We start from the raw sequence: 22,158 nt of genomic DNA, 5'->3' as shown, positions 1-22,158 counted from the left end.
GAATTTAGAACATATTGAAACCCAGTTGGTTGGTTTTCGGTTTTATTTTATTTATCTTTTCTTCGTTTTTATTTGTCTTGGCTTTTAATTTCGTGCTCGCCGTATTTGTTCGTGCGAATTTTGTAAGTTAGACTAGTTGGCTTAGGACTACAAATATTTAACATTTAACAGGCTATTTACAAATCGTCTATACACAATTACAATTACAATAATCACTTAGCCTAAGGGAATTAAAGACTAAACGCGTTTCGTTCGTGAGGTTCTAGAATTAGGCGACTTACACATTAGGCAGATCTCGAAAATTGACCCAGTTTGTTGTACGGTTCTACACATGCGAATGCAGCCACAGATGGCGAGAATGCGATGCGATGCGAAGCGAAGCAATCAAGCGAAGCTGGCGAGGGGATAATCGCCAAGTTATAATTGATGTTGCGCATACGCCCCGTGTTCCCCATGCTCGATCGATCGATCATCGGAAGGCGGACTTCCTCTTCTTCGTTCTCTTCTGTGGTTGTGTGTGTGTGTGCGTGCACGCTCGTGTATTTATGGCTCTTAAGCTTAGCTTAGCGTTAGTTGAAACCTTTGTACCAAAACTACTTCCGTTCCGTCCGTTGCCATCACCAATCTGGTCCGTTTATGTAAAATTTGTTCCCCCCAATGTTGGGCAATCCCTGGAAGCACTTTTCTCACTGCTTTCGATTTTCAATTCAGTTGGCTTTCAGCTTTTGCGCCAGCATCGCCGTGTTATTGTTGCTGTCCGCCTTGCAGGGCGTGGCATCCAGTTGCTGCTGTTGCTTCTGCTGTTGCTGCTGCTGCTGCAGTTGCTGCGCCGCCTTGGTCTTCCTGTAGCTCTGCATGTAGAAGTTCATGAAGAGGCAGAAGAAAATGGATGCATTCAATAGGAGCAGCGCAGAGATGAACTTGGAGAACTGGCACTGGTTGCTGAAGAGGGCGCGGAGGGTGTGGAAGATGCACAGCACGAACTGGGCCTAAAAAAAAAGGGAAAAATAATATGAATTTTACAGAGATCATATACTCATTATACCCTAGTTATAGTAGGTTGCACAGCTAGACCTTGTTTTCTAATTGTTGATGTAATTTTTATCGTGCGTCCAAGCAGATTAACGTTGTCTTGTCTAATCACACATATTAAGAATAAGGTTGTGGGAACCATATGGCAAACAGACTTGTTACGCTTGAATTCTGGGAAAGTTCCGAAGAGAGAGCACACGCCTCCTTCGAGCGGCTTGCTCGCAATCAAAGCTCAACTTGACCCACCTCTTTATGGTCATTGGCGCTGTCGAAGGGCATTGAGTGGAGCTTGTCTCGTTACGGAAGTTGTAACGTCATTCAATTAGCCAGTTCCCTAACTGCCGAGTCATAACTTATACTTTTTGCAGTCCGGGTTACAGCTCTTTGAATGCTGCTAATAAAACGGCTGGCAGTGGAGCACCCTTGAGCTGGGCGGGCAATCAAAAAGCACTCAGTGCGGCTACAATGTGCGCACATTGATTGGAATTAGCCGGAGTGTCAGTGTGATATGAGGCTATTAACTAGCTGCTGACTAGCTATGCTTAGCCCAGTCCAACAAGCTGGCTCCGATTGGCCCCTGTGCGACCCCTTGGCGCGTGTTATGGGCTTTTATAGTTACCGATAATGTTTGATCATAAGATAATCTAATGGCACCCACACCCACTGCATGCTAAAGAGTTGACGACAAGATTCTAGCCTTTTAATCGTACAAGCACTCAGAAGCCAAAGAATGTCAATGAGCTAGTTGCTTAGTCTAAAATTCCAGTAAACGTAACTAGATTCAAGAACGGCGAAGTGAGCCATAGGAATAATATGTATAAATTAAATGGAATGCCGAAGCTAATGATCATTGATTTATCGTTGATGGTTAAGACACGAGCATTGTATCTTATCAGATATCTTAATTAGCAAGGGTTTTACATTGTTTCTCCCTATTTCTTATGTTTATTAAAACTTTTTTTCTCTGTGTACCAATCTCGGTGGTGTGCACTTTTCGATGACCTACAAAATATTACGCTGGCCAGCCAAGCGCTGCAGGTTTCCATTACCACTGCATGTTGGCCAAGATGGCAACTGCAACTGCAACCGGGCAAGTTTGCCTCTTGCGCTCCGTTGAAAGCCAACGTTGGCGCTTAAATGCTTCATTGCACGAGGCACCAAGCACCGTGGGCCTCAAATTGATGGATGGAAGTGGGGCAATATCTATGCTGGGTTTTATGGGAAGTCCGGCAGGTCGAATGGCCAGCTTCCTCATAATAGTCGCTCTTATTGAGTGTGAGCTGCTTCTGGAGAATTATAAATTGTTTTACACGTCTCTTGGATTTTCTCACATGCAAAGATTGGAGCTCAACGGCAGTGGCTTCTTCCATAAATTGTTTGTAATTAAATGCTAAGTTATTTTTGCACGTTTTTCAAGAGTTTTGACCTCGTGTTTTGTTTTTTTGGTTCGTGCCGGATTTTGTTTGATCAATCTAAGTACATAGATTTTGAAAGTTCTGATTATATTTATACCAGTTCAAGTTGTGGTAAAATAAACTACTGACCTCTTAAATTCGCTATACCAAATGGGTCATAAATCTATTTAATTTGCCTAATGCCTATGAAAATGGACATCTTATTTTGGTAAGGCCATCTGGCAAAGCCCCTCTGTGAGACATTTTGGCAATTTTTATAGGTGTGCTTAATTTATATGTGTAAAGTGACCTTTTCGATCAATTAACTTTTTAAATTTCAAACATACTTTCATTCGAACTATCCGTACAGGTTTAACAAATATATACTCAGCAGTTTATGCAGTTTATGCAGTTTTTTACTTATCTATTCAAGAATAAGAATTGTCTGTATTGAACCACTGTTCCAGCAAAATGATTGTTGCGCAATCTTGGCATAGATCATTGAACGTTATTCCATTATTACTGGGAAATGAAGTGCGCGTGTGCCGGCAACTAACGATCGAAAACAATAATAGAAGCCAAAGGCAGTTGCACTTGCAACATGACTGATCTGAACCGATGACTCGGATCGCCGCACCGGCAATTGAAAGTGCTGGATGCAGGTAGATAGATAGCTAGGCTTGTTGACTTTTACCCAGACACGGCGTGCCAAATTGCATGAGTAGTCTGCCCAGTGGTCGCCATCGACCGGCGCACAAGACCCGGTTTGCTGGCGGGAAATATGGATGTGGATAGTTGTGGTCGGCGCAATAGCCGACATAGACACTCACCCAGGTTGGTGTGGCAAGTTCGTCGCGGTGCTGGACAAAAGTGAACGCTACCGCTCAACATTCATTGCCGCAAAACGGAACGAACACGAAATGATAATGTAATCGAAACTGGTCGGTTCGGTCGGTCGGTTGGTTGGTTAGTTGGTCGGTTGGTCGGTTGGTCGGCTGGTTTGTGCCGCAAATGTGGAAACTCTTGGTGGAATTGGAAGTGGAATTGGCCTACCTCCGTATGTTGCGGGCATGGATGTTGCAACCTAATGTTGCCACAAGCAATCGGCAAATCGGAACTTAACTTCAACTTGTGCCCGGCACTTTGCTCAAATGTGGAGCATGCGATGTATGGTCAGGCATTTTGGTGGCTAATTGGTCGGCAGGAACGGAACCAAATCGAAAGAATCCGACTGGTTGCGCAGCCAATTGGCAACACTTACACTTGCAGTAGAAGCATTTGAAGTAGAATCACAACTACGACTACTACTGGCATGACAGATAAATTATCCATAAGATGCACCCGCCTACTCATTAAGTATGTCAGTGCAGCGCAGCGATATGCACAGAGAACAATTGGGGGTTTTTAAAGAACTTATAGCAGTAGAACTTCAGATTTTTTGTGTTAAGAAAATTGATACTATTAATTTGATAAGCTCATGAGATCTGCTAAAATATTTGTAATGTTTCTAGTATGGGTTCTACTTTTTTTTTTACTGTGTGGAAGGCCAGCGAAAAGCAATTGGAAAGACATCAAGAAAATGGCACTACTACAACAACGCAAACAGCAATCTAACTAAGCAATCTATTGACTACATATGTGAAATTTCATAGAACCATATTACAAGCACAGTGAGCCCTCCCTAGCAGCGACTGCAACTGTTGGCGATTATTGATTTTTATTAAAAATATTTGATTTTGCAATTTTACTATAAGATTTTCCAATCGTTAAGTTTTTAATTATTGTTTTTTACACATTTTACAGACATAAAAATTGTGTAATTGCTTTTAATTGCTTGGTTCAATGTCTATATATTGGTTTCGGACACTTGATTAGCTGCTTTGGCTTTAGGAAAAATGTTGTTTTAGGATAAATAAAAACGATTAACTAATTAACCCTCAAATTAAGATATTATTGACCTAATTTTTGAGATTTACTTCTTAGGAATACCCACTGCTGGCTGCTCGCCTCCTGCCCAACAGTCTGTCTAAAATGGAAAACCTGTGCTTGCTACTTAACTTAGTCACCGAACGTTTGACAACTCAACTGTGGAGCAGAGCTTCAAGGCGATTCACTAACTAGCGGCTGCGACAATAACAACTACAGCATTGAATCTCGATTCGAAGGAGGCCAGTCAGTCAGCCAGCAGAACAAACTATACTCGCCAATATCTCCATGCGTTTCGAGAATTTCGAAACTTTTGGAAACGAGAAAAGATTGAGAAAAAATGCCATGTGTTTGTCGTATTTCAATTATGCATATTCACTAAAAAAAAAAAATACTGGCCAGCAAAGAACCGTTCATATGGAGCCAAGATCCAACTAAGAGCCAATCTAATACAATGCCAAATTGGCTAGCATAAAAAATCAGATGGGAAAAACCAGAAAGCAGCCGCGAAATCTAGATCACTCGATTGGCGACAATCTCTGGATTCGCATCGATTTCGCTTTACTTTTGCTTTCGAATCTAGCAATGTTGCGTAATCTCTCAACGAGAATTTTGAGATCGATGGCCCAGAGATTGGCCTTTGGCCCCCCCCCCCCCAAAAAAAAAGAAAAAGATTTGGGAAAAACTTAAGCGCTAGCGCAAACAAAACGGCGGAGGCCGAATCTTGGTTTTTGCAGTGGCATTTCGGCATTTTAGACAAATGCAAGACACAGTTGGCTAGTTAGAAGCATTGGCCAACATTTTATTTTGGCAATATAAACACGGATAGCAACTGGTCGCCGCGGATGCTAGATGGTGTGCGTGCCTTTGGGCCCACTGAATAATGGCAATTTATGTGGCAGAGCCAGCTGAGCACTAAGTCTAACTTTAAGGCACGACTGCCGGTCTAACTGGTTTGCATTTTGGCTTAAATTTTTGGCGGCGTCTTGGCCAAATCAGTCGGGCAATTGCTAGCCCACAGCGACTAACATCGACTTCGATCTGTGCTCCGAAAAAAAAAAAATACATTTTACACATGCCTGGCCCCAGCGAAGAATTCTGAACAAGTTTCATTTGATTTCGGGCGTTATCTGGGCTGGAACTGATTCGCATTTAATGAGTGGTGTACTTACGATCTGCAGCTCGGTCATATATTTCTTCCACCACAGGAACTTGGCGTACTCGGGTCCCATGGCGGCCATCATGTAGTAGAAGTACATGCAAACGTGCACAAAGTTGTTCAGCAGATTCGGGAACGTGGCGTTTCCACCTGTAACATGAGATTGGAATAAGCAGATTATAGTAAAAGATATTTGTAAGATCCGGAATCAAAATCATAGAAAGTAGAATTTTGGATAAAAGAGATTTCATTCATGGAACATGAAGTGCTATAACAGCATGGTCATATTTAATTATTGATTCTAATTTACATAAATTGCTATTAATATTTGGAAATAAAATTCTGAATTCGATCTAATGTAAATACATTTTACTAGTTATTTACTCACCTGCGAGGAACTTAACCAGCACCCATGTCTCCAGCGGAGTTACCGAGTGATGGTACACGTGCAGCCAGGTGATTTGGGAGGATTTCTTGCGCAGCACAAAGAACATGGTGTCGGCGAACTCGGTCAGCTTGGACAGGTAGTACAGGTAGCACAGGTTGAGCATCTGCGGAATGAGATGGAGAGTGAGGGTGGGAGTAGGAGTAGGGTGTATCGGTGCGGTTGACCTAGCAAGGTCGTTATGCAATTCGCGCCCACCGAGCAACGTGGCCAATTAGCGTAGAAACCGCAGAAGAAGAACTTGCGCAATGACATTGACAGACTTTTCGTTTCGCCGCCTCTTTAGTTTCGTTTCGCGTTGTTTCGTTTCTCGTTTGGAATACCCAAACAAACACTTTTGTTTTCATTTTCCGAGCAAGAATTCTGCTGTTTCTGTTTTGCAAGTGAAACGTTTGGGCGCACGCTGCGTATGCGCAATGTAAACAATGCTGACTTTTATGACTTCGCTAAGGCGCCGTGGACTTATGGAAATGACCATAAAACTAGATGACAGACGCTAATGACTCTAGGGTCCACCGGAGTTTATTGACTTGTCTCTGGGGCTCGGTGGGTTTTATATTTCTCTTGGCTTTTTGGAGCGTTTTCGTTGCGGATGTGAAATCGATCAATGAGTGTGTAGGAAAAGGTCCGGTGTGGTCAGTGGTAATTCACAGAATTTATGCTCTATTGATTTAAAGCTCAAACAGACCACAAGTACAATTCCAATTGCAAACAAACGGCTGAGCAAGCCAAACTGTTTAGAGCCACTTCAAATGTTGTTAATTTGATTGTAAACTAGCCAATAGTACAACAACCTTGAGGGTGTGGCTGTCTCTAATATTTTTCTGACCGTAATATTGGAGGCCTTAAATGCTTGCAATTCATATACTCTCTATGAAGATTCGATTGATTTCGGTTTAATTAACACAAGAATAAAAGATTCCAATGAGGAAAAGGTTATAGGTTTGGTAAGTGAGAAAAAATAAAAACGTAAAGTAGATCCATTGAATGCTGCTTCGCTAGAAAACATTTTAAAACTTTGAGAAAGTAATATTCATATTTCATCTGCAATTCTTAAATCAAATTTAGAGTATAGAAAAATCGGTAAGTTGGTTTCAGCTTTTGTTACAAATCTGCTAGCATTTAAGACCCATTTGTGGTGCAAAAACAAATTGGATTAAAATTGTGCATTTAACTTCAAATTGCCATTAATTGTTTTTGCTGTGTGGCCTGGGAAAGGGGAATACAATCGATGGACAGGCGTAACAAATGGCTGCTTGAAAAGCCATAAAAGGTAGAATTTGGATTAAGAAGCTGACCATTTAATTGCCGAGCTCACTAAAATTTGAATGTGAACTTTGTGCTGTCGCGGAGACATAATTAAAAACACTTTATTTGTGGTTGTTTTCGTATCTGCTCTATGACTGGTCAAAAAAGTGGCTTTGAGCCGAACTAAATGACTCTCGAGTCTGCCGGAGTCAGTGAGTCATCACAAAACAGAGGCAACGAACTTGCTAGCCAACTGCGGAAGATGAACCCGGCAAGGTGAGGCGAAAACAAAGACCGACCAACAACCAACTATCAACCGGTCAAATGACAAATGCCGAATCATATTAAAGAGACCATAAACTCCTTAAGTCCACGCGTGCCTCTCGAAATAGAAATTTGATTGGAGATGAGCGAGTTTCGATCTGACAGTGAATTTAATTCAGAACTTAGATGACCGGTTGCGACCACTTACCCGCTTGGAACTGGGACTATCGGAGTAGTCAACCGGTTGGCACTTCAGATTGTAGTAGTTCAGCCAGCCTGCCATTAGGTGCTATTTGTGAGAAACCGAAAAGGGAATGATATCAGTTGGACGAACCTTAGGCTATATGCTAATCTCTAGATTCGAACTCACCTCGTAGAACATATACCCACTGAGGGCCACCTGGAAGGCATTGTAGACGACCAGGGTGCGGCGCAGCTGGAAAGGCTTGCGATCGCGCATGAACAATGGTCCAATGACCAGGACCCAGGATAAGTAGACGGCCACCATGCCAAAGGTGAACATTGGGTGCTCCATCAGCGGGAAGCGCTTTGCTCGCGGATCTGTAAAATTTAGACGCAAAACATCCTAATTAATTACCACCATTCGTTGTTCATTTCATTTGCTATACGTTTTGCCTATGCTAATGCAGAGACGGTACGAAACAGCTTCGATTTGCATTTAATTAGTTTCAGCCAAGCCATTCAATCCATGCCAGCTGAATGAAATCGTGGCTAAATATAAAGTCAACTTGTCACTTGTAGCGTTTAAAGTGTCAGCACAATCGCCTCTACACTGAGCAATAATAGTAAAATATGCGAGGCTGGCATGCCGGTTAGGGAATTATTCCATATCTTAGTAAACATCGACGTCATAGCCCGGTAATTTAAAGAAACCCCACAGAAATGATATGGTAATTAATTGCAAGGGGCTTTGCATTTCTAAATGGACCAACTTTTCCATAACACTGCTTGTTTACTACAATAGTTATGATTTATCATCCAGTTCGACGATATTGCCAGCAAATAGTTGTTTACTACAAATATTCCATTGGCTGCTTGGGATCACTTTTATGCCGGGAATTCTTGACCTGTTGCACTGAGCAGTTGGTTCTATTCTGGGCCTCAATGTCATTTGGATAACTTAGTTTACTAAGTCAAACAGAAGCTTCTACTAAAATATTAAGATGCTAAAATATAATATACAAAAACTAGAGAAAATTCATATTTCTATGTCTATAAATATTTGTCTGTACACTGCTTTACATTTTTTGTTATGATGTAAAATATGCTACAAATTAAGATTAAAAAAAAAACCTTTATATTTCATGTATCATAAAATTAATATATCTCGTTAATATATATTTAATATAATATAATAATATATATTTTGTATATATATATATATTTTAATATATATTTTGTTTTTAATAAATTTGCATAGCACTAACATAAAAAAGTCTCGAGTTTTCTCCCAATTTGTGCGTCAAGTTCGTGTCCTAAGTCTTTCGCTCACGGACCGGAACTGTTACTTTTTTCAAGTTTGTGTTCTAAGTCTTTTGTCTATGGCCAAAAAAACCCCCGAACGTTTTTGCTTCGTAAGCGTGATTTTGGCACTAAGTAATCTTCTTAAACCCGCTTTAGTATCACTAAGCCACCGAAAAAATAACTCTATTTGCACTGCTTTTAATTGCAACTGCCTGCCATTGACCTTTCACCGCCGACTTTTCGCATTGCCAGGAAAGTGTATATGTGAATATGGGGTACCTCTGGAAACGGAACTCATGGGCAGACCCCAGAGGCAATTGGCATGTTCGAAGTGCTCCGGCTGCTATTGTACTTAATAAATACATGCTCAGCTGCACACGGCGAAACCAAAAGCAAAACCAAAGTCGTCGATGGCGACGGTCGCATCATAAAAATGTCTAAGATAAGCAATGTAAATACATTTTAATTACGTTAATAATTGTCAAAAATACAATTGACACTGCCAAGGTCGCAATTTAAAGAGCGCGCACACACAAACGCACACAAGAAATCATTTTTAATTGTCCTAGAAGTTTTTTGGCTCAACTTTTGGCTTTGTCTTTTTACTTTTCTTTTTTGTGTGGTTTTTTTTTTTAACATTTTTTCTTTGCCATCTCGTGTTCGTTTTGTTTGGCATTTAGGTTTTGTGTTACGATTTGTAGGCCATAAAAAATGACAATTTCATGGCAATTCGTCATTTTTATGGATTTATAATTAAGTCGGCTAATGCACCAGATATTCGAAAAGCACCCGAACACTTGACACCTACCGCCGTAATCCTCTTCCACCAGCTGGTAGTAGCGCTGCACGAGGCCCGTATAGTTGCGCGTTATGTGATGGGTCTTGAACTCATCCAGCGCGATATTGGCTATCTCCACGACCATTTCGAATCGCGAGCTGCTGTTGTAGTTGTGGTAGTTCATACTCATGATGATGATATGGGTTCTCAGTTATCCTCAGGCTTATCCTTGGCCTAAAACTTGAAGTATCCAAAACGGTGGGCGTTTTTTTTTTTGTGCGTTTTATACGTTCAGTTCGTTTGGTCAGAGGCTCGCCGCAGGATGTTGCATACTGCGCTCGGGCCGATCGAAAGCACTTTATTGACTGCACACGCTCAGAAAAATCACTTTTCGACTCGCTGTATTCGCTGTTTAATTTATTATTGCCCAATTCGTATTGGATATAGACGCGCAGATCTGGCTGGATTCTACCACCACACCTTAGGAATGTTTATGCTCAACTGAATCTAAAACTTCTCAGCAATCACAAGATAAAGTAACTTTTTCGCAGCGCCAGCCGAGCAGAGCAGCGGCAGAATCGGTGGCAGAGGCTGAGCGGCTGCGATCGCGACGCTTGTGCAAAATACTTGGCTGGCTCACAAGTACAACTACAAATGCCCAATAACAGATAGAGCCCGACTTCGGCAACTCAACGAATGGCGAATCCCCCGAAAAGAGCCATAGAACAACGGAAGTTTCGTTCAGTTGGCGCCGCAGTGCATGCAATTTTTTCTACATCTGTGTTGGCCACAAACCCCCATTACTCGCATGTGTGTGAGTATGTGTGTGAGTATCTGTGTGTGCTTGGCCCACTGAGTCGCATTCGAGTTTTTTCGATTTTTAGCATGTTCCGTTTGGCATTCAACATTGAATGCCGATGATTTTGTTGCCGGTGGTTCGAGACACCGGGTGAATTCAACTTTTTATAGGTCAATGCACTACGATGTGGCTGAACTCTTCGGCTCTTTGCTGTTTGCAATTTGAAATTTATCTAGCTGCGAAATGAAATTTTACTCTTTAGTTAATTATAAGTTTAAGCTAAGAAAGTAAGTAGTTAAAAAATTCAGTAATGCGTTTATTGCATGCTAACTTTAATAAACTACTTACTTATTTGTTATATGTTTTTAGGTAAAACTTAAACTTCCAGAAATTTCCAATTTGTAAATAAATTTGTAACATAAAAAAAATATTTTTACACAATTAAACAATTGAAAATTTATTAACGGATTTTATTCACAATTAATTCTAATTTTACATAGGCTTTAAAATGTGATTTATTTGTTAAGATTATTTTTATACCACAAAAATCGTATTCACCTAAATAAAATATAAGACAAGTGCAATGCATAACTTTACAATTACAACTTAATCATAAAATTAATCGAAGCGTTATAATAATTGTGATTTTTATTAATCCCTTCAATTGCAAAGTAAGCTATAAAAGCGAGTACTATAAGATTATTGCCTATAATTGCTAAAACCTTTACGTGTGGCATATTAATAAACGGATTTATTAACCTGCCAACGAGACCCCTTTTCACTATAAAATTAATCCGGTTGAAGCATAGGGATCCACAGCTCCTCTTTCACCTAAGATCAGCTCTAAAGTGTAATCAACTCTATTGTTTGTAATTCGCATAATATTTTTTTTTTTATTAATTATCTAAGGAGCCAAACTAGTTGTCCACCAGCGAAGCACGTACAATTAAAACAAGTTTTTAATGGCATCTTTAATGTGCAAGTGCCTTACATTGTGACAAACTAAATTAAAGGCTTGAGCTATGTTGGTTCCTGGACTTCCGGCTTGTCTTCCAATGACCTCAGCCGACGATGTTTATTTGTAATTCCCATTCATGCTTACAAGCAAAATAACCTGTTCTCGGCTAATCGGCCCTGGAGGTGTTGATTCGGGGCCTATTTGCTGATATGCTAAATAAATTCTCGGGCAGTTAGAACGATGCCAAGAATCCAGAAGATCTAGGGAGTGATAAACGTGTCAAGGTGTCCAATCGCAGATGGCCTTAGATACACGATCAATCCGCAGATAAATGAGACGTGTGTAAATCCATAGAGATCGAAGGCAAAAGCCACTGGGTTATGTTCGTCGTTAAGTTGTGTAAATTATCGGACGTGCAGCGAAGCCTTCGCCGGGGTATATTACCCGTAATTATGCCATTTAGTTCCATACAGAACCATTTGCGTTTTGCGACAAATTAACGCCGAGCGCATTGAGTGCCTAGTAAATGGTTCTTTGAAGTTCAGCCCGGCCAGTTCGACCTTTGCTTGGCTTGATTATTTTGGCCATGTTTGGGGCCGACGTATTCGAATCTGTATCCAAAGCCGGCAAGGATGACGTTGGCCACTACCAACACGGCTAACGGTTGAATGCGGATTGGCCACGCTCGACTCTTCGGCTCCTAAACGTGGATGGATGGATGATGAGCTTGGTAACACAGCCCCGCGGTGTTTCACGGCCTAGGTCTAGGTTAATCGGAAGTTAAAGAAGTCAAAGAAGTCTGAAGAGTCAAAGCAGGCAACGCCGCCAGCCAAGCGAACCAAGATTTCGATGATAAATGTATGTTTTGATAGCTCCAGTTTTGTTGTGATTTTGTGCGGCTTTTTTGGCGAATTTCCGTTCCATCAATTTTAGATATCTCATATTTTTTGCCATTGGCGAAATAGCTTTGACTCCATCATAATCAATATGTTTTCAATGTGTTCATCATATTGGCAAATGCTAAATGTTTGTCGCTTATTATACGCCTGATTAATGGCCCTGGTGTTGACAAAATTTCAATATTTCAGCCGGAAAGTTGTGACATGTTAGTAAACTAATTATTTAAATTGCGGCTTTAACGTTATTTCAGCAGGAGCTTAAAATTGTGATCTACGATAATACTGAGCATAGTTCTAACATTTATTGCGCAAGTTGCTAAATAATTTCCTAAATTATTAAGTAACATATATAGACCTATAATATTTGCTTTATCGTTTAGCCAATTTATTACCGAGCACATTCCAGTCGGCCAACAAAAGCCGCAGAATAAGCAAGCAGAAAATTTTATTAGCTGGTGCATGTAGCAAATAATTAACAATCATAAATTAATTAGCATTGGATAGAAAAAAGGTGTGGGTGCTAACACGTCGCACAAAGGGAGTATTTTGAAGCATTTTGAGAACGATCGTACCAGAAGTTCGCCGATTGACTTCTGACCGCCGGCGTTTTTTTTTTAATTGATAACGGAATCATTTTTGAAAGGCGGACCGTGGGTCAGACCCCCCTGATTATCGGGGCTGTAAACAGCAATTACCAATTAATCGGTTACAGACGCTTAGCCAGTTTTGTTCATTAAAGTCACAACAATTTTTCGAACGGAGTTTTGAGTTTTTGCGCAATGCCTGCGATACGATTGCCAAATGCTTCATGTCAACTTTTCGTCTCCGCGGATTTATCTGCAGATCTGGCCATATATAATACTTAGTCTTAATTGCGTTGCAATTTGGTGCAGAAAAAAAAAGCGAGCATGCCCTTGAGACGGCCCCAAAAAAGAGGCAAGTCTTTAATTTAAACATATTTATATCACATGTGCAGATGTTTTGCGCATTCGGAATTTCAAGCTCAATATACACGGCCTGCACTTTTGCCGAGCACACACCACTTTTGGCCCTAATTGAATGGGTAAACCCAGAAGACGCCGGCTCAGATTCAGTTGGCCAATTGTCAAAGAGAATTGGTAGAGCCGAGAAGATAGATGACACGTTCGATGGTCACGATTAGTAATAGAAATGATCAGGTGCGTAGAAAGAAAATATTTAAATGGGGATTTTTTCAGATGAAAGATTTACAATATTTATCAAAAAGTGTGTTTCAAAAATGCTGTTATCAGATTCAATAAAATTGTGTTGCATTTTTCATAAAATTCTGCTGCTCATAAATCGAAGCTTGTATAAACACACAACAGTTAAGCAGATCATTTAATTATTTCTGAAGTGACTTAACTTACATAAGATTTAGAACCAGAAAAACCCCCTCGATCAAACTGTGAACATGGCCAACCAAGGCTGCTAATCAATTGGCCAAACGTGTGCTCAGTTACAGCCAAGGGAATCTAGTCAATGAAGAAGATGCTCCCAGTTCCATGCCCGAAATAACCAAAGCCAAAAATACATAAACCCAACCGAGTGGCTTGTGTTTTATTTTCTGGTTTATGAGCCCAGACGGCCGGCCAGTGATAAAGTGGCTAAGTTCTTGGCAACGCACATGTCGCTGACTTGAACTTGAAATCAGTGCGATACATAACTTTGAATATAATCAAGAGCGGGCTAAGCCAAGAATAGATCTCTCGTCACTCAATTAGCAATTAAAAGTTCACTTTGAACTTGACACAGTTGTTGAGCGCAAAATCCGAAAAAAATATAAATAAAAACAAATACCCAAAGACGGCAAATTGCCTCAGTTACGTTTCGAAAGCTGGCGAAAAAAAAGAAGTAGAAATATATCAAGACTAGAATTTATAATTAAGCATTTAAATGAAAACCGCTCTGCGCGATCGAATCTATTAAGCTTCTTAGGCATTTTCTGACTCTCAGTCAACATCGGATCGATCAGGAAACGGAAGTGCGATTTCTTTTTCTCCGCACATATTAATCTTTTTGTTTTTCTCTCGATTTATATGAATTTATCGCTCCAAACGAGTTTCGCCCAAGGGCAAACCATCGGTAGTTGCCAGTTGGTAGTTGTTGCCCAGCTACGACTCCAAAAATTTGATTGATTGGAGATCGGTTCGGATTCGAGAACAAGAGTTCGCAAAAGATATATAGATTGGAATATTGTATATTGGTGCTACGGCATTTCCGCGCTACGGAAACGAGTTCGATTTGCGCAATTGACTCGATAACGAGCCACTTTGGATGAGTTTTATGGCCATAGAGCATCGACCCGGTTACAATCGCATCCCGATCAGTTGCCACCTGTCATGTAATCGGCTAATTGGAGCTGATCATTTACCCATTGTTCTTTCTAGGGGGGGTTGTCTTCTAATAATAGGCCTACTTCGAGGTAAACAGGGAAATTAAGTTTCCGTTAGAACTTTAGTTACGCTTGTAATTAACTTTTGTTATACATATATACGGATAATGTAGGAAATGCCATTGATTTCTACTTAAAAAGTCACTTACAAAATACGGTTCTAGTTTTAATAGATGTTGATTATAAACATATATTTTATATGAGAGACATTTCTTTCTATTAAAAAATACTATGATAATAATATGTTAAGTATAAGATAAGTTAAGAACGTTCTTCGGTGCAGTGCAGGCTACAAAATTGCCAACATTTTGTTGATAAATAAAAGCATAAAGTAAACTTTTATATTTGACAATAATGATCATTTAAAATTATTCAAGATTATTGATCTACTATATCTTTTGTCTGTCGTGTGATTTTTGTGGGAATCCCTGAGCAATCAATTCATCATCGGTTATAACCTACCACATTTAATAATGGTATTATGATCATTAAAAACTAATAAAAAATGTTTGTAATAATTATTGTATTTTGTTTTAAAAATTTGCATGGCTTTTTTCTTCACAGTCTACAGCTGTGTATAAAATAATATTTGTATAAAAATTTAATTCAAAGAGTTTTAGCCAAGTTTTAGTCTTAACTTTTGTAGATTTAAACCAATATTTTTCAGTCATGCTTGCAACACATCGAAATTGTTAAGCTTTTTAAGCTTGGCTTTGCAAACTTGAACACCAGATGGCGCCAGCAGCGTGTGAAAAAGCCAAGCTCGGAAATTGAAGTCGGCGGACCGCAAAAAACTTTAATGCGGCCAATTAAACATTTAAGAGCCTCATTTGCAATTGCTGTTAACAATCTTACGACTACAAGTTGCTGTAGGCAGGAAAATAAAGTTCGTTTTATTGGAGTAACTTTGCTGAAATTGTTTGATCATCGGAAATCAATGATTCAACTGTTTGACGCCCTTGAAAGCAGAAAAATCACCAGTTATCATAATTACTTTATAATGTTTTGTCCCATCGCCAATTGAGGGTTCTACAAGCCAAAGACATTTTGCACATTTGATTATTACCCTTGCGACTCAATTTTGTCTACGCAATTTGCCGCGAATATACAAACAAATTCAATAATAATTGTTTAACGGTTTGTTCGCCAGTTTGACTGTTGGCTAAATGTAAATGTTTGCGGAAGATATTTGCATAACTGGCAGCAACCCCTCAGATACATTTATATATACATACATACATACATACATATATATCGAACTCGATCGCATGAATCGTCTGCAGCGACAGCGATAATAAACTAACGTCTTTTGCATACGATTATGATCCGCTTGATGGCTGGTGGCCAAACAAAAGACGAATGCAAATGAAATCCGAAACACCGGAAGAATTTGTCACTGGCTGAGGCGCACACGGCGTATGATTGATTCCTGGCCAACGAAGGGATTCACCCGATCAACCATACGCCCGGTCGACATTCACCCACATCTTATGCAGTCCACTCGGATTCGAACTCGAACTGGTTGGCATAAGCTAATCGGCAAGTTCAAGTTCAATTCGCCGGTGACACAGTTAACATTTCGGTGACCCCAGCCTCAGCCTCTGTTTTTTTTTTTCTCAGACATCGAAGTTCGAAGTCTTGGCCAAAATAGTTGCTATCGGTTTGGTTTCATTAACTTGACCCGGAAGTGGGCCTTAATCGATGCGCTGCGATCATTGTGGGTCGTTAGAATCCGATTCCGAATCTGATTCCGAGCCCTGGGCCCAAAGAATTTGTATGTAAATTGCCAGGTAAATGCGCCGTTTCCTTGAATAAACTTTACAAACACTTTTAACGAAATACTTCTGGCTGTAAACCTTTCCGCTTTATGCCGATAATAGCAATGTTTTAGGCTTGTTTTAAATAGTTTTCAAATTGCTTGTAAAACAGTCTAGGGAATTTCGCTGATTCGCCAAAAAAAAAGGTCAACGAAATTATAAACCACCTACGCAGTTTCAGTTCAGTTCAGTTGGGTTAGGTTCTAAAGTTCATACTGGAGTTAAAGCGTGAATAAGTATTTCAAGTGGGTCAAGGTTACGAAAGCGAATTTGGATGAAGATATAAAAAAAGGGAGAATTACCAGAAACCGAAAACAAAATAGAATGAACATTTCATTCTGAGGCGATTTGAGACTATTTCTAGGGTTTGTTGTCATATTCTGGCTAATGATGAAAGAGCCTAAGGGAATGGATAAATAATACTCTATAATGACTGAATGTTGTTTAAAAAGCTATTAATTGAGAGAAAATGAAAGTATCATTAGGGTACACATACGTATATGTAGAATATATTCTCATTTGATAGAATGTTAGTTTCTGTTTGTTATTAGCAAACTAATCAGAGTTGTCCGCTGGGATTGGCTGTGTTTTCTAAAATAAAAACATTTTACTTTGCAAATGTTTAAATGAATTTTCTGTTTATTAGGTCTTGTTATTCAAATTTCTGGAAGCACGCTCAATGCCATAAATTCGCTATCCTCTAAGTTCTACCGCAATCGCTTTGACCAAATCGATCAAAAGTGACAACTATTCAAGAATATTTTATGATTCTTTTAATTGTACAAAAGGCTGCACAACCAAATACAAAACGAATTAAAAGCCAGACGATTTTGGCCAACAACAGCAACAAAAAGCCGGCAACACGCACACACAACACCAACATTGTTATCGCAATTATCATAGAAAAACGAGACCATACGAGACCATTCGATACATTTTGTGTATGTAGCATATAGCATATAGCGTTTGGAATCCACGAGGCACAAAAGAACATCTTAAAGCTAAAGCTAAAGTCAAAGATGAGGATGAGCAAGATGCCAAATAGCCGAGACAAAAGTTCGGCTAAACAAAAACTAAAGCTGAATCTAAACGCCGAACTGAAGATGAACTGAATACAGATACAGAAACAGATACAGATACAAAAACAAATCGGAAGGCAGAGACGAAGAAACAGCAGTGCCAAATCGAACCTTTAGTCGAAATTTTTATACATAGCGCCGTACAACTCGGCGGAGCAGTTCAGTGCGCGTACAAGTCTCGTGGGTAGCGGATGCCAGCAAAGGTATCTCCCCACTATACAATAATATACCATACTAAACTATACTATACCACACCACACCACATAGTGCCTCATATCAGCCTCATTTGAGCAAGACTAAAGATGGAACAAGACTAAAAAACAGTTGTCACGGTGCTAACATTAAGTTGTCGTCGCTCAAAATTAAGTGCACGGCAATCGAAGAGATTGCAACAGGTGCCCAACAAACCGCTTCATCTGTGTGTGCCAGTGTGTGTGTGTAGATATATCTGAGTGATCAATCAGATCAATCGTTGGAGGCGAGCAGTTATAGAATTCGTGGCTTAGACTGGATTGATACGCTGGTAGAGGTCCCTGAAAGTGAAGTTCTGTAGCTATTCAATCGACAGATCAGCTGACAAGGAAAGGTTTATAAAGTTTGTGCATTTCAATAGTTAGGGTACATATCCTTAAAAATCAACAAAGTATTTCAACACTTAAAAGGCTAGTAAAGATGAGCAAGGATACGCTTGTGTTTACATCTTTCTAAAATTTGCTTAGAAGCACAAGTAGATGATACTTCATATTTTGTATCTTTCACTTCCATGCCTAATATTTAGCTTAGATCAGCAAACTTTTTTTTTTTGCATAGAACAAGTGCCATATGAGGAGTTTAGCGATCTCCACCTGTCAAGGTCATTAAACCAATGCGACACATATTTGATTTTGGCAAAAACAAAACCGCCGTCGTCCAAATTGGGCAATAGGTGACACAATTTTCTATTTGCTCGCTCTAGGTGCTTCCAAGGTTTCCCACATCTCCGGACATTTACCAAATGACTAACCAAGTGGAAATACCCTCAAATTGGCTGGCGATGATCAGCCAGACACGACGGCGTCCAAATGATGCGACATCTTATGGCTTAGATCATAATTCCCACCCATTCCCGAACACACACAAAATAAAAAAGAGCAAGAAACGCATGGCAAGGTCGTAATTCCAACTGAAAATTGATAAACTGGATTTTCTTGGCCAGTATTTTGTGCGGCCAACAAAAGTGTTTAGCACCTTTTGGCTTATGACTGCCATTTGTCGCCTTCCCCCTCAAGATTTTCTGGCCCCATTCTGCGCTAACTGTTGCAGGTAATATTCAAACGGAGCCATAACACCTGAAGTGCAGGAAATGACCGGAGAGCTGAAGCCAAACCTGTTGATGGCTGCTGATAGCCGACTGGAGTGTTGGCCAAGTTGCCCTTCAAAATATCTCCTCAGTCGTTTTTTTTTTTATTTCAATTTGTTCCTCACTTCGCAGACCAAGAAGCCGATCAGAATAGCCTCGAAAACGACGCAAGAAATCATAATGCTATTCGATTATTTTGTGGTCTTAATCGGCCTTAGCCAAGTTCAAGTGTGAGTCGACTTCAAGTCAACGAACGTGAATGCTTGGAATTTAGCATGGGTGCTTGATAGCTCGATGGTTCTCAAATGCCCCCTTTGGAGGAGCAAGTTCTTGGCGATGATTAATCACCGGGAGTACCACTTCACTCTGTCCCACTTTGGACTAAACGACTTCTGTAGAAGATCCCCGAGATCCGTAAGAGAGTGGCAAGCAACAGCTCAAAACCAAACAAACTGCACAACACAAATATAATTTAGCTGGGTGTGCGAGTGGGTTTTATGCGTTCCACACGTGAGGCACTGAGGCACTGCCCAATTTACTTGGGTCTTGTATCTCGGGTCGTGAGGCAACCAACCAACCATGGTATGGGCCATATGGAGTTGAAGTTTTGAGGTGGCCACCAATTTGTTGCGGGCTGTTGTGCGCTGCGGTTGTTTAATTCATAATAATGAATATAATTTACTGTTACTGTTACATGATAATTTCACGGCATTTCACCGTCACCGTCACACATTTGCTATTTGCTATTCTCCTTCGCCTTCGTTTGATTATTATTTTAATTTTATTTAGATTTCTGGGCTCGGCAACAGCAACAGCAAAAGCAATGGCAAAAGCTGTAGCTGAAGCTATAGCTTTGGCATTAGTTGCTCGAGAATCGCATTAACATAACTTAACTACGAAAACTCGAAAAGATCTTTCCCTCATCCAGACTCCCTTCCGATCTTCCCAATTCCATTTAGATTTCGCAAAACTCGTTCGTTGCGACGCAGGCTAAGCAGATTTTTGAATTTCACATCGAAACGATCGTCGCTATATAATCGTATTTGTGGGAGCAAGAGTCCAACGAGGAGAATTTAAAAATGGCAGCCGTCAACGCAACACAGGTGGACTATTGGAATTTTCTGTTCACCGATCTGGCAGGTGAGTTGGATGGGGAGGGGAACTACCTGTGCCGCATATAGATGCTGATCAAATCCCTGATATTCCCACGCAGATCCCCGCACCAATGACTGGTTCCTGATCAAGTCGCCACTGCCCCTGCTGGGCATCCTGGCCTTCTATCTCTTCTTCGTGCTGTCCTGGGGACCCAAGTTCATGAAGGATCGCAAACCCTTCAAGCTGGAACGCACCCTGCTCGTCTACAATTTCTTCCAGGTAGCCCTCAGTGTTTGGATGGTCTACGAGGGCGTGGTCATCTGGCAGTACTACAGCTGGCGGTGCCAGCCGGTTGATTGGTCCCGCACACCCAAGGCGTATCGTGAGGCGCGCGTCGTCTATGTCTACTATCTGGCCAAGATTACCGAGCTGCTGGACACCATTTTCTTTGTGCTGCGCAAGAATGACCGACAGGTGACCTTCCTGCATGTCTACCATCACACGGTGATGCCCATGATCAGCTGGGGCACCAGCAAGTACTATCCCGGCGGACATGGCACCTTCATTGGCTGGATCAACTCCTTCGTGCACATTATCATGTACTCCTACTACTTCCTCTCCGCCTTCGGACCCCAGATGCAGAAGTATCTGTGGTGGAAGAAGTACATCACCAACCTGCAGATGGTAAGAACGCTTTATACGCTATCCATAGATATCTGTAGTATTTCAATTTGAGGGGTTATAAGAGGTTTATTACTTGCTTTGCTAATGACTTCATCTTAGAACTAAATAGGAAAGCACTTAAGTGGAAAATATTCAAATGTATTCTTTGATTTTAGGGCTGCACTTAAAAGTGATATATAGTTTTATTTTGTTGTGAGATACTAGAGCTCTACAACCATTTCATTTTAAAATTATCTAGATTAGTATAAGTACAAAACAGATAGATTCAGAAATAGATAGCACCTCATTCTTCCTTATCGATAGCTCTTAATGGTCTCCCGATTTTACGATTATTCTTACAGATCCAGTTCTGCTGCGCCTTCATCCACCAGACGCAGCTGTTGTACACGGATTGTGGGTATCCCAGGTGGTCGGTGTGCTTTACCCTGCCCAACGCGGTGTTCTTCTACTTCCTGTTCAACGACTTCTACCAGAAGTCCTACAAGAAGAAGCAGGCTGCTGCCAAGGAGAAGGCTCTGTCGGCGGATAACAATAATGATGGATGTGCCAAGGACCTCAACAAGGCAATTCAGCTGCAGCAGGAGAAGCAGAAGGCCTTGTAAGAGGGAGGAGCACAAACACCCACCGCCACCCACCCACACACACCACCCTCAACACACAAAACCCCTTCAATACTCGTACAAAAGGGCGGGTAGAAACACCCACTGAGAGCCACCCATGTTCTATGTGCAACCTTGTTGACTAATTTCTTAAGTAATCCGCCGCCAAATAGACGTGAAGCACGAAAAAAAAAAGAAAATCAGAAACGAGACGAATAGATATTTGAGCAAATGAGGTTTTCGAGACACAGATACACATATTATGTAAATGTAAATGTAAATGTTCAAACAGTTGAAATTGCTTTTTGCCGCCATCGTCATCATCATCGCTCGCTCCGTTTGAAGTTCGCCATCGTGTCGGGCGGACCCAAATGAAAGAAGTCGTATGTCTTTCGGCCAAAACTGAAACTGAACTAAGTTAAGTAAACAGGCAGAAGAAGCGTTAGTTGTGTAAATAAGTGTAGGTACGCATGCGAATGTGTTTTCTTTAGATTTTATATACGTGTGGTATGTAAAGTAGGCATTAAACAAGTGAAAAACTAGCTAATAACGAAACCATAAATACAAACACAATTTACAAATAAATCTAGAATTTTTTCTACAAAAATATCGTAAAAAAACAATGAGCCTTATTCTTTATCTTATGAATGGGAAATTAACGGAAGTGAGAACTGACACTCCTAGTGTCAATATACTGAAAAAGATCTCAACTTTGCTTTTATGGGAATTTTTCATATAAATCTGT

General features: G+C 40.5%; 2 protein-coding genes across 2 annotated transcripts; one reads left to right on the top strand and one right to left on the bottom strand.

The window, feature by feature from the left end:
- Positions 1–31: 31 nt before the first annotated feature.
- On the bottom strand, positions 32–10,236 carry CG33110 (uncharacterized protein). The gene is made up of 6 exons (NM_176539.2): positions 9,762–10,236; positions 7,839–8,029; positions 7,677–7,757; positions 5,900–6,062; positions 5,525–5,661; positions 32–989 (listed from the first exon to the last, which is right to left on the bottom strand). Exons 1-6 carry the CDS (start codon positions 9,919–9,921, stop codon positions 708–710), a joined length of 1,014 nt encoding a protein of 337 aa, NP_788716.1. The 5' UTR covers positions 9,922–10,236; the 3' UTR covers positions 32–707.
- A 7,615-nt stretch (positions 10,237–17,851) lies between these two features.
- sit (stuck in traffic) lies at positions 17,852–22,082 on the top strand. The gene is made up of 4 exons (NM_142806.2): positions 17,852–17,899; positions 19,995–20,175; positions 20,249–20,814; positions 21,156–22,082. Exons 2-4 carry the CDS (start codon positions 20,115–20,117, stop codon positions 21,414–21,416), a joined length of 888 nt encoding a protein of 295 aa, NP_651063.1. The 5' UTR covers positions 17,852–17,899; positions 19,995–20,114; the 3' UTR covers positions 21,417–22,082.
- The last annotated feature ends 76 nt before the right edge of the window (positions 22,083–22,158 follow it).

The sequence above is a fragment of the Drosophila melanogaster genome, chromosome 3R, assembly GCF_000001215.4.
Source record: "Drosophila melanogaster chromosome 3R".
In the NCBI taxonomy this organism is placed as follows: Eukaryota; Metazoa; Arthropoda; class Insecta; order Diptera; family Drosophilidae; genus Drosophila; species Drosophila melanogaster.
Note: the sequence above shows the minus strand (reverse complement) of the source record. Positions and strands in the feature narration are given on the sequence as shown.